The sequence below is a fragment of the Schistocerca cancellata genome, chromosome 2 (assembly GCF_023864275.1).
Source record: "Schistocerca cancellata isolate TAMUIC-IGC-003103 chromosome 2, iqSchCanc2.1, whole genome shotgun sequence".
Classification (NCBI taxonomy): domain Eukaryota; kingdom Metazoa; phylum Arthropoda; class Insecta; order Orthoptera; family Acrididae; genus Schistocerca; species Schistocerca cancellata.
This window is the reverse complement of record NC_064627.1, coordinates 632,686,305-632,698,621: the sequence shown is the minus strand read 5'-3', so window position 1 is coordinate 632,698,621 and position 12,317 is coordinate 632,686,305. Positions and strand designations below refer to the sequence as shown.

General features: G+C 42.7%; 1 protein-coding gene across 1 annotated transcript in view; it reads right to left on the bottom strand.

Moving 5' to 3' along the window:
- Positions 1-335: 335 nt before the first annotated feature.
- Positions 336-12,317, bottom strand: part of LOC126162297 (juvenile hormone esterase-like) — a 71,102-nt gene continuing 59,120 nt past the window's right edge. The window contains exons 8-10 of the mRNA XM_049918716.1: positions 10,499-10,652; positions 9,477-9,612; positions 336-653 (exon numbers count right to left, since the gene is read on the bottom strand). Coding sequence (XP_049774673.1) covers positions 485-653; positions 9,477-9,612; positions 10,499-10,652 — 459 coding nt within the window. The 3' untranslated portion in view covers positions 336-484. The remainder of the gene's footprint in view (positions 654-9,476; positions 9,613-10,498; positions 10,653-12,317) is intronic.

The window sequence follows — 12,317 nt, the reverse complement described above, 5'->3', positions numbered from 1 at the left end:
AGCAATTTAAAATTCAATATTGTTAAATTAATTAATTTGGTTATTAACTGGACATCTGAAAATGATTACTTTTATATAAAAGTCTCATCTAAGTTGCACGTGATTTGAAGGTTAGTGACAAGATAATAGTTTTCTTTATGTAAAGCTAATAACATTTAGCTTTACTTAGACGCATCCTTATTATAAAAGCGACGGCTTGGCTTGCAAGGATACCACAGTCAACACGTTTGCTGGTTTCTGAAGAGCTTTGTTCAGCATGGACATACTGTCATTAAATGATCATAAATACTTTCTTGGTTTTGTCAAATTGTTAATTTTTATTTACTGTCTCCGGATTTCCTTAGTGGGAACTTCCTTTATTGATTACAACATGAAGAAATGGATCTGAAGCAGCACTACATAAATCAGTTAAGTTACTTTTGAGTCTAGGGAATATTATTGCAGAGCACAGCAGCACAGTTCATGGTGCTTGTCATGAGTCGAATCATGCTCTCAGTCTGTAGAGCTTGTCCCAGAAATCCATTCTTTCCTTTATTAGGTCCTTTTCGACGCTCAGTCCATCCTTTGTGATGTTCAAGTAGTAGTGATTGTCTTTCTTGAATGGGGTCCATGTCACAGACAGAATGGGATCTTCAGGATCTGGTGTCGGATTCCTGTAAAATGATAATCATTATGTTACAATGTACAGATAAACAAATATGCATTTAAATAAAGCAAGGTGACGCGGTACTGATAAATTTACAAATTAAAAGTGTAGGAATTTTGGCAGGAAAGGTAGTGACGTTCATTATCTGATCCGAAAATTGTGTATCAGTAGTCTACGGTAAGACCTAAATGTCTCCATTGTGTCCCTTGCAAAGAGAGCCGATAAGAGTGGTGGTTATCCGTTATTCTGATGGAAATCAGTGGTACCCTCTCTAACTCTGCTGTCAGAATTCAGGCTACTGGACTATTCAAGAAATGAACTTCGGTGGCCAAAGCACATGGGCTGGCGAGGAAACAAGGTCGTCAGCTTCTAATGCCTATGTAGTGCATATGACCCTCGTACAGTAATGTATTCCTGACACCAACATTCAAACCAGCGGCGATCTATCAGTAGACTATCTACAGCTCTGTGGCAGTCACATGACGTCCATTCATCAAACATTTTCATGGTAATTAATTTGTGGACACATTTTTTGCGGTATTAGAAGTCCATCCTAGACAATGTTGACCCATAAAATCCGAATTATTGTATAACCTCCGAAATGCTATGACCCATGGGTCTTGTGCCGATATCATCACTATACATTTGTCTGTAACAAGCAACTGAAATACCGTGTCTACACTTGCGCCATACACTTCACGTAATTCCAAAAACTGGTAGTTATATACGGGATATCTTTGAACTGGACTGGCCTTCCCGAGACTTTTGGCCACAAACTTTAAAAGGAGAGGCAAGGAAGCGTCATAGTGACGTGCAGTTTGCAGTACTGTATCCGTCACAATCTCCAGTCTAACTCCACTCTTTCACACTAGGGAAATCTCGTTCGTTCTCCGAGATACTGCATTTTGATTGAAATATGGTACAAGTTAGTGATAATCTTAGTAATGACTGTTTTACGGGTGCTACAGTGCAGTGTGATATTTTTAATGAAAATGGGGAAAGATTTACGGTAGCACTGGAATATTTGTAACAAGTTCTCGGAAATTATAAAAAAAAGGTTTAATGAATTATTTTCTGATTCAGAAGCGATTATGGATTAATTAAAGTAGCTTCTCAACAAGGAAGGCGTTCAAGTAATTACATTCGCATAAAGTATTCGCTTCGTGTAAACCATCGTTTAATCCTGAGAGAAGTTACAAAAGATGTTTCAGACTTAACTGTTTCGTATCATGAGTCTATGCTCGTGACGGAGAAAAACAAAAGATGCATCGGTTTATGGTAACAGTCATTTCTTGTTTGATAAAATAAAAGTCGTATGGCAAGCCACCTAATTGGAAAAGGTTTTCCTATTCTCCGCGCCTGCAAGAATATCTCGTTGATGAAATGTGAGAACTAAGTATGTCAGTATGTCTGTTGCGTGTTGATAAGAGTAGTTATGTGCTTGTGTTTGTGTGTGTGTGTGTGGAATTTAGTCCTGGACATCAGACTGCTGATCAGGGACTCCGCCCCACCACACCTCCTGTCCCCTCTGCCATAAAGGCAAAGGCAAAATTAACAACAGCACGTGGTGTGGCAGGACGGGCCACCATGCAAGTACTGGCCACGTCCGAGCTATGCAAATGCTGTGATTCGACAAGCACCAGTGTTTCCACTGCAGCACGCCATTCACTTGTTTGATAATTGAAGAGCAGACGAAACATTGTGTGTGTGTGTGTGTGTTGTGTGTGTGTGTGTGTGTGTGTGTGTGTGTTTCCGTGCGTGCGCAGTCCTATATTAATATGTAAGTTTTTCTTCATACATGTCTGCTACCAAAACAAGAACCGTAAAAATATAAAATTATTTTCGATGTGTTAGCTCGAGGTATTGTGAAGTAAAGACATGATTAGCTTTTGACTACATAAACTCTATCGTTGTTGTGGGCGTAGAAGTAAACCTACAGTGTCAGTGATGTTTGGTTGAGCCTACTGTGCCTTCAATCGTGAGCGGAACTTTTCGTCTTTGTAGGAATATTCCATTCTCTCGAAATGCCTGAAGAGGACATTTCAAGCTGAGACCGTATGCGCGTTGTCACTTTATGATAAGGAGGGTTTCCAGCAAGAGAAATTGCCTGCCGTATTCGAACATTAAGCCACCATCGTAGGCCACAAAAGATAGTATGTGCTTGGCAGCGATTGCAAGCGATCAATACCACCAGCTGATGATCGCTACTCGGATGTCATGGCTCGTAGGTACTCGGAGGATAATGGAATAGAACTGTGTAAAATAGTTTTGGGAGAATCTGGGAGATCTGTGTCCACCTACGCAACACAATATGCAACCATCTAAACATGATCAAATAAGTTTTTTGGGAGCACTTGAAATGGAACCTCCTCCGATGACGTCACGTCTCCTTCATCGAAGATCGTTTGCAGTGGGCAGGATCCAATGCACGTCGCAGGCATTTAGTACCACTGATCAGCTGGGAGATGGCTCAATCAAACTTAGAATCTGTAGTATGTTAGATATTGGACGCTTCTCATCGCTGTCGAGAGTAATACGACAGCCGAGAAGTATCGGGCAAGGATCCTTTAACCTCTTATGTAGCCCTGCAAAGTGACAAATGGTTCGTCTTTGAAGAATATAAACCACGAGAAGGTCGAATCCATCTGCAGGAGGTAGGAATCATTAGAGTGGCTGCCGTACACCCAGTTCAGAATGCTTAGAACCAGGTGGAATGTGTAGCCCTTCCTCGCAGAAACTCGTCTCACAGGGGAGGTGTTCACGAAATACGTTCTATCAATGACTGGTACAGACTTGAGCAGCCACGTCTTGACTATACAGTGAACAGCACGCCATTAGCGATCCAAGCACGTTTATATTACTGTCGGGTGTTTATCCGAAGGCCACCATTTCTGTAACACGATATTTCGACTGCGTACCTCGCCGCCACCCTTAGGTGATGGCTGTAGGATGTCTTCACTAAAAGTCTTCATTTTCTTTTTATAATCATATCGCTCCCAATGCCTTCCCTCACTAGCCAGTCGCAAGCTGAGTCGGGTGGATTAGTGGGGGACGCGGTCGAAGTACGCTGGGTCCGAACTGTGGGCCATTAGTGCTTCAGCCGCCCCAGTCTGGAACGAATGTCGCTCCTGGCCAAACTTGGGATTCCATTTGGCCGAGGCTGAGACACACGCTTCAGTTAAAGTGAAGCCCCGGTCTCTGTGTCTAATTTCCTAATCTAATTCATTCAGTATCACTCATCCAATTGAACTACATTCTATTTACACTATTTTACTTTTCTTGATGTTTAAGGTACAGTCTCTTTTAAAGACTAACCATTGCGTCCAACTGCTCTTCCAAGACCTTTGCTGTCACTGAGAGAATTACAATGTGCTAATTTCTTGTCTTTGAGTAATATCTTCCACAAGCCTCACCTTGGTCTCCTGTATTGTTTGCTGTTCAGATTGAATAACATCGAGAATGGGTTGCAACCATGTTTCAGCAGCTTCTCAAGTACTGCTTCACTTTCATATTCTTCAACTCTTGTAACTGCGGTCTGCTTTCGGTACAAGTTTTAAATAACTTTTCGTTCCTTGTATTACACCCCCGCTACCTTTAGAATTTCAGAGGGTGTATTATGGTTGATACTGTCAAACTTTCTCTAAGTCTACAAATGGTATAAATGTAAATTTGCCTTTCTCAGCTTGCCTTCTAAGATAAGTCGTAATATTTGTGTTGACTCACATGTCACTACATTTCTCCTGAACCCAAATTGATATTCTCTGCAGGAGGCTTCTACCAGTTTTTCCATTCTTATATACAGGGTGAAGCTTCGCAGTGCGACTCCTCACATGCCAGCGATAAAAAAACATCTCTCACAAAATTTCGTCTGGCGAGTACATCCGGCAGAAAATGGACGTTAAGGATTGGCAATCTGGCAACACTCTAAGCACATATATGGTAATTACCTCTGTCAGCACATATTAGTCGCGCTGTACAGTTGGTGCAGTGGTCAGAGTTCTGTGTTAGCATGCAGAAGATCGGGGCGCATTTATTTTATTTGCTAATTAATTCTGACATTTCACACTGTAATATACACCGTTTCTTAGCACACGTGTATCCTAAATTTACAACACTTTCTAACGCTGAACAGAGCAGAAACGTAGTTAGACAACTAAAAAACAGACAGTTGAAACAAATGACCTTTCGTACGACAGAATAAGTACAGTATCATTTCGAGATGCTAAAGATGATGGCACAGCACAGTAACACAACATGTACTTGTCATTTTAACTACACGTAATATGGGCGCTCAGATGTCACACATTAGCAACCATTGACAATAATAACGTCCATATTAATGACCGCATGACCTTCACAACAGAGTACGTTATTGTCAGAACAACAGATGCTCAAAGCGACCTCCATGCACGCCCAAACATTGTGCAACCTGCCGTATCATATGGATCTGGACCCTTGGCAGCGAATCTGCGTCCACAGTAACAAGAGCAACATGAATACGAGCTACCAATTCTTCCACATCCGTCGGCAGAGTAGAGTACAAATGCTCCTCCAGATGTCCCCACAGGAAGGTATCCAGGGGATTTAGGTCAGGTAAACGTGGTGGCCATACAACTGGACCTCTACGTCCGAGACATTTCCCTGGAAATGCTCTGTCCAAGTACTGTTGCACATTAATACCAGAGTGAGGAGGTGCTCCATCATGTTGGAACCATATCCTCTGCACGATTCTGCCTTCCAGAAATGGACAACAGTAATACTGAAAGTAATACTGTAGTGGAACATCTTCCAGCGCATCAGCAGATACTTTGAGAGTCATGCAGTCAATCTTTCAGGCAACAAGTAGGGGTCCAAACACATGTCGCCCAATATTCCAGGCCAGAGATTTATACCAAAGTGAACTTGATATCCACGGTCGCGAGTGACATGCGGGTTAACCTCACTCCAATGGTGGGCACTGTGCATATTGAAGATACCCTCATGAGTGTATGCTGCTTTATCCGACCATATTATAATGTTCACGAAGCCATCGTTGGCTTCCTGTTGTTGTTGGAACCATTGATCCACTGATGGCGATCTGCTGGATGCAGGTGTTGCATGGAAGCATAATGATAGGGGTGCAGCCCAGTGCAGCACGTTAACGACCATGGGTTGCGAGACATGCAGTTGCCTTGCTAAGCTATGTGTACTTCGCTGAGGTTCTTGGTGTATTACATCCAGAATAGTTTTTTCAGTAGCTGGAGTACAGCGAGTCCGTGGACGACCTCTGTCATGCGATGGTGGAAGGAGAGAACATGATTTCCGAAGGTGCCCATTCTTTACATAGTATCGTAGTAGTTCTTCATTTGGGCTCTTGACATACATAAAGGTGCTTCTCTTTTCTTCAAAAGCCACTTCAATTTTCCTATAGAGGCATTTGTGTGTCTACAAATTATACGTGCGACTATACAAGGTGATTGACAAAGCCCCGTTGCAAATTTCTCGGACTTGTAGAGGGGAATGTGTACATAATATTTTGAGTAGAAACCCATACGACAGCACCTTTCAGTTCTACGATGATTTCAATTCAAATGTGTAAAGCATCCCCGTCTGCTGAGGGAAAGAGAAAAGTCTCAGAGTTGCTTCTCCTGGTATGTAATAGGGCAGACGTGCACTATGTCAGACGGTCACCTGATGTCATTTAACGTGTACCTTTCAGCGTGATGGGGCTCCACGTCACTTCTCACGTGCTGTTCAGTGAATTCTCAACAGATGACAAGTGTAAGATGGATAGGCCGAGTTGATCCAACGGCGTGGCGGCCGCGATCGCCGGATTTATGCTGATCAGCCAAAACATTTTGACCACTGCCCACTGCAAACTTGGATGCCTCCAAGTGGCGTCGCGGATACGTGACGCAGTGATAAAATGGGATGAGTGGTAGTCATGGAAGGCACCATGTCAGCCGCGGATCGCCTGCATCCCTTCATGCTTAATGTCTTCCCTGACGACAATCTCGTCTTTCACTATAACTGTTGTCCATTTCTGGAAGGCAGAATAGTGCTACAGTAGTTAGAGGAACTCACAGGTAAATCACGTTAATGTCTTTGCCACCAAAGTTGCCTGATGAGCATCCGGTGGTTCCCTGCAAACAGAAATTAGTGGGTAGTTATTTACGGCCGGCCGTTGTGGCCGTGCGGTTCTAGGCGCTTCAGTCTAGAGCCGCGTGTCCACTACGGTCGCAGGTTCGAATCCTGCCTCGGGCATGGATGTGTGTGATGTCCTTAGGGTCAAATGGCTCTGAGCACTATGGGACTCAACTGCTGTGGTCATAAGTCCCCTAGAACTTAGAACTACTTAAACCTAACTAACCTAAGGACATCACACACATCCATGCCCGAGGCAGGATTCGAACCTGCGACCGTAGCGGTCGTGCGGTTCCAGACTGTAGCGCCTTTAACCGCTCGGCCACTCCGGCCGGCGATGTCCTTAGGTTAGTTAGGTTTAAGCAGTTCTAAGTTCTAGGGGACTGATGACCACAGATGTTAATTCCCGTAGTGCTCAAAGTCATTTGAACCATTTTTAGGTATTTACGGAAATCACATGACTTGTGCGTAGGCACATAACTCCAGAAGCGTACCAACGAACTTTAAAGTCGATGTTACGCACAATCGGTGATATATTGCGTTACAAGGATGACACAACAAGCTAACAAGGATGTGGTCATAATGTTTGCGCTCGTGAGTGTAACTACTTCTTGTAGAATTGTATGCAAAGTTTAATTTACGGGACTCCTGCAAAGACAGAGGAAGATCTGCTGGCCAGAGCTCTGCCTGCTGCACCAGAAACTGAAGAGACATCAGGTGACACGTAATGTGGGTACCAGAACATGCTTAGTCTGTAACAATATTGGTGGTCGCTACTTCGACCCGCTGTTGTAATGCATCAATATTGTTCTGTAAGTACAATATTCTGGGTTCTTTCTTGTTTCGGAATAATGTAAACATATAATGTTTCACTGTTAATACAAGCAAATACGCTTAAGTGATCAACGGATGTATCGTTTGTTTCCTTTGAACAGTTACCTAATAATTGTGCTGTGTTACGCCTTAGTCACTTCCTCAAGAAGTGGAAGAGTTAAACATTTGAATCGAAGCCATCGTAGAACGGGGACGGTACGCTTCCGAACATGGGTTCCCATTCAAAATGTTATGTACTCTCTCCCCTCTACAAGCCCTTGAATTTCTTAATGGGAATTTTCGAACGCCCTGTGGACTGACACTTTTCCTCTACTCGTTCTGCTCTTTGTCAATTCTCTCTTTTGAGATGTACGTACTCTCTGTCTGCCTCATTTGCCGATTTTTTTAATTCTTTTCTTTCATCAGTTCAATACCTACTGTTACGTTCAGCGACCCCTACTAGAATTTGTCTTTTTACTTATTTGATCCTCTGCAGCATTCACTGTTTAATTTCTCAAAGCTACCCAATTACCTTCTACTGCATTACTTTCTCTCGTTTTTCAATCGTTGCCTACTGCTTAATTTGAAACTGAACAATCTCTGGGTACTTACACTTATCCAGGTCTCACCTCCTTCATTTCCCACTTTTTCCAATTTTGATCTTTAGTTCACCGTTTTCTTTTTGCTGACATTATTCCGTGTCGTCAAGGGGATGGCATGTTAAACAAGGTTCATCAATGTTAATGGCAGTGTGAGGACAGATGTACTTCCACCCCTTCGTTTGTCCCCTCGCCCTCGGTATTAGTTCCGGTGGCTTTCAATCCCTGACTTATGTGTGTACTCATATATTTGTACTCAGATTTCTCACAGCGGTTCGCACGGCCGGCTGTTAACCGATATTGCTGAGCCTCCGGTTGGGCGCTTACATGGCTCCGGTTGCCCGGTGTCATTCTGAGTACTCAATTAAGCGCCTGAAATTTACATCCTGAAACAAGATGGGATTTACAACCTGAAACCCAGGTCGTGTGTACGTTTTTATCCAAAGAGAGGATTTGTCAATTACAACTGGAGCGATTTATTCAACACGAAAAATTTTATCCACAGTTCTCGATGTCATCCAAAGAATTTAATATCGTTTTTCTTAGCAGCCAAGTCGAGGAGTGATCGGAACCCTTAATGGTCATCGTTCGAACGTGGCTATTGATAACCTGCAAAACGGGAGTATTTACATCACATTCATCATGAAGATTTAGATGAATGGACCCATCTGGTCACCGAGAATTTTAAAATAAACATCCTCGCTCATGTTCAAGAAATCACCTCCCAACCCGCCAACCTAAACGCAGCCCGCCACACACTGCGGAGTAAACACTTCTTCAGGCCGTCTGTGTACGCGTTGCCTTCAGTCATTTAAAATGGGGCCAAATAACTACTCTCCGGACCACACTGCACCCCTCTCTCTGGCAATTACCTGTGATACCTTGGTTATCACAGATTTCTGTTCTTATGTTGACTTTCTTTTTTTTTTTTTTTTTTTTATCAAAACTAAATACGTCGTAACGGGGAAAGGCGAGCTGACGAAGAAGAGCCAATCTACAGATCTACCTTGCCCGCATCTCGTGGTCGTGCGGTAGCGTTCTCGCTTCCCACGCCCGGGTTCCCGGGTTCGATTCCCGGCGGGGTCAGGGATTTTCTCTGCCTCGTGATGGCTGGGTGTTGTGTGCTGTCCTTAGGTTAGTTAGGTTTAAGTAGTTCTAAGTTCTAGGGGACTGATGACCATAGATGTTAAGTCCCATAGTGCTCAGAGCCATTTGAACCATTTTACAGATCTACCCTATCAAATAACAGAAATTTATTGTCATGAGGTATATTATTGTTGAGCTACAGTACTTACCCCTTAGTGGCGAAGTTCGTCCACAGTCGTGTCATACGAGCTATTGCTTTTCCTTCCACCGTTTCTGGTCCTTTGGGGATGTCTTTATACATTTCTCCAGAGAATAAATAGACGATGTCATCGGCATGAGAGGCCCCTATAAATATAATCGATTATCACTGCAGGGTCTGTTACTTCGTTCATTATAAAGTTGGAAGTGGTTCAACCTGAAATGCTATTATACTTTTATACCTCGCTATTTTTTTTAAGAGGCGATCAAAATGTTTCAGTTTGATAGCGTTGCAGCAGCGTATAAACAACGTAGTGCGACTCCAATGCCGGTCTATAAGCACTGAGATGCATGCAGGGGAGTTGTTTGGGTTGTTTGGATTTCGTGTCTTTGCCACGGCGTGTGGTAAATGTGACATCGTGAACTACAGTGACGTTGTTATCAAATGTGATCAAGCGGAACCAATTTTCTGTTATTGTTTTCTTGGCTGCTGAGTGACAAACACCTGCAGATATCTGTTGGAGAATGAAGAAAGTGTGTGGGTAAGCATGTACATCTAAAATCAACGTGTGGAATGGTGCGCCAAGTTCTGTGGTGGTCGCGATTCGACATAAGACGTCGGTCAATCTGGGAAGCTGGCCTTGTCCATGGCACTCGGCACTTGAGACGAACATCCCCCCCTAATAGTCCTGACCTCTGGCCAGGGGATTATCACGACTTCGGTCCCATAAAACAAGCCTCGAAGTGTTTGTCATTCTGTCGGAAAAGAAGGTGCAGCAGGTAAATATTGACTTTTTAACTCATGAGTGCTTGTTGTACCACACGGATAACTTCAACCTGTTGCATCGATGGGATGATTGCCTCAGTGCTCACGTCGACGTTCCTGATCGGCATACCGATTCCGGATGTGCGGCCGTAGAACGGAAACTTTTTGATCGCCTCTTATATTTCGATTAAGAATATCACTTGATTATTTCGTAATTTCTGCTAGAAAAAAAGCTAGGACACTTTATGACCAGAATTATGTATTTACCGGCAATATCTTCTTTGGCTAAGATCTTCTTGAACATGTTAAGGTTCGTGACGGCGTCGAAGTGATAGAAATACACCGGTTGTGCCCCTGCGACTGCAGACTGTACTCGCGCCGCCACAAGGGATGGGTACACGAAGAAGAGGTCGCCGCGCAGCTGCAACAAGAGAAAAAAAATCTTCGATTCATTAACGGCATTCATAAGCACTACTGCAGTTGTCAAGTTTTCAGCATGACAGATTCATTCTCTAGTCCAGGCTAAAAACGCAGTTTACCGACACTACAATCACTACCAATATATTTGAAAGTAAGGCTACACCCTTGAAAGGAGGATATAAGATGAACATCAACAAAAGCAAAACGAGGATAATGGAATGCAGTGAATTAAGTCGGGTGATGCTGAGGGAATTAGATTAGAAAATGAGACACTTAAAGTAGTAAAGGAGTTTTGCTATTTGGGGAGCAAAATAACTGATGATGGTCGAAGTAGAGAGGATATAAAATGTAGACTGGCAATGGCAAGGAAAGCGTTTCTGAAGAAGAGAAATTTGTTAACATCCAGTATAGATTTAAGTGTCAGGAAATCATTTCTGAAAGTATTTATATGGAGTGTAGCCATGTATGAAAGTGAAACATGGACGATAAATAGTTTGGACAAGAGAAGCTTTAGAAATATGGTGCTACAGAAGAAAACTGAAGATTAGATGGCTAGATCACATAACTAATGAGGAGGTATTGAATAGAATTGGGGAGAAGAGGAGTTTGTGTCACAACTTGACAAGAAGAAGGGAGCGGTTGGTAGGACATTTTCTGAGGCATCAAGGGATCACAAATTTAGCATTGGAGGGCAGCGTGGAAGGTAAAAATTGTAGAGGGAGACCAAGAGATGAATACACTAGGCAGATTCAGAAGGATGTAGGTTGCAGTAAGTACTGGGAGATGAAGCTTGCACAGGATAGAGTAGCATGGGGAGCTGTATCAAACCAGTCTCAGGACTGAAGACCACCACAACAACAACAAGGCTACACCAAAGGAAACAATTTCGGCGGAGATCGTTGTGAGACGTTACTGCACAATGCTGACAGTGAACGTGTCGAATTCCTATATACCTTGCCGCACGCAATGAAACGGATGTCGAAGTTTCGTAACAAGCTGGGGCACTATTTTGTACGCTAAGGGAGACACATAATTTCGTCTCGTAAGAAATATGCACATAATTTAATTTATTGAAATTTCTTATCAGAGACTTTGGACAGTGTTCTCTATGATCGGAGGCCTATTCAGCAAAATTTTCATAGAAAAAAATCATTAAGTAGTGGTTGTAATGGTTCTTAAATATAAACAATGTCATTTACGTAAAGAAATTAGCTGTAGTCAACTTACTACCTATCTATATCATTTTCCCTACTTAGTCTCAAAAAAAGCACTGTTATACCAATAATGAACTGTACAACCGGAATTCTAGTGAATCGCTACGAAGGACCGATGTGTAAAGAATTGGCCTACTGAAGTACTGATGAATGGTGAGTTGCACTTGCAGCTATCTCAGCCCACAGCGGGCAGATAAGTTGAAGAAGAAATCATAAAAGTAGGACAGGAAAATCTAGGTAATTGCGAAGAAATCTTGGGTAACGGAGAAAATACTTCAACAGATATACCAAAGACGATGTACACAAATATTCAGGAAAATGAAGGTAAACTGCAGTATAAATCATTTAGCAATAAAATCAATACACACTTAAACGTAGCTAAAACCGTTGGCTGCAGCAAAATCATGAAGAAATAGAAGGGGATATGATCGTCGGAAGGACAGAGTCAGCAT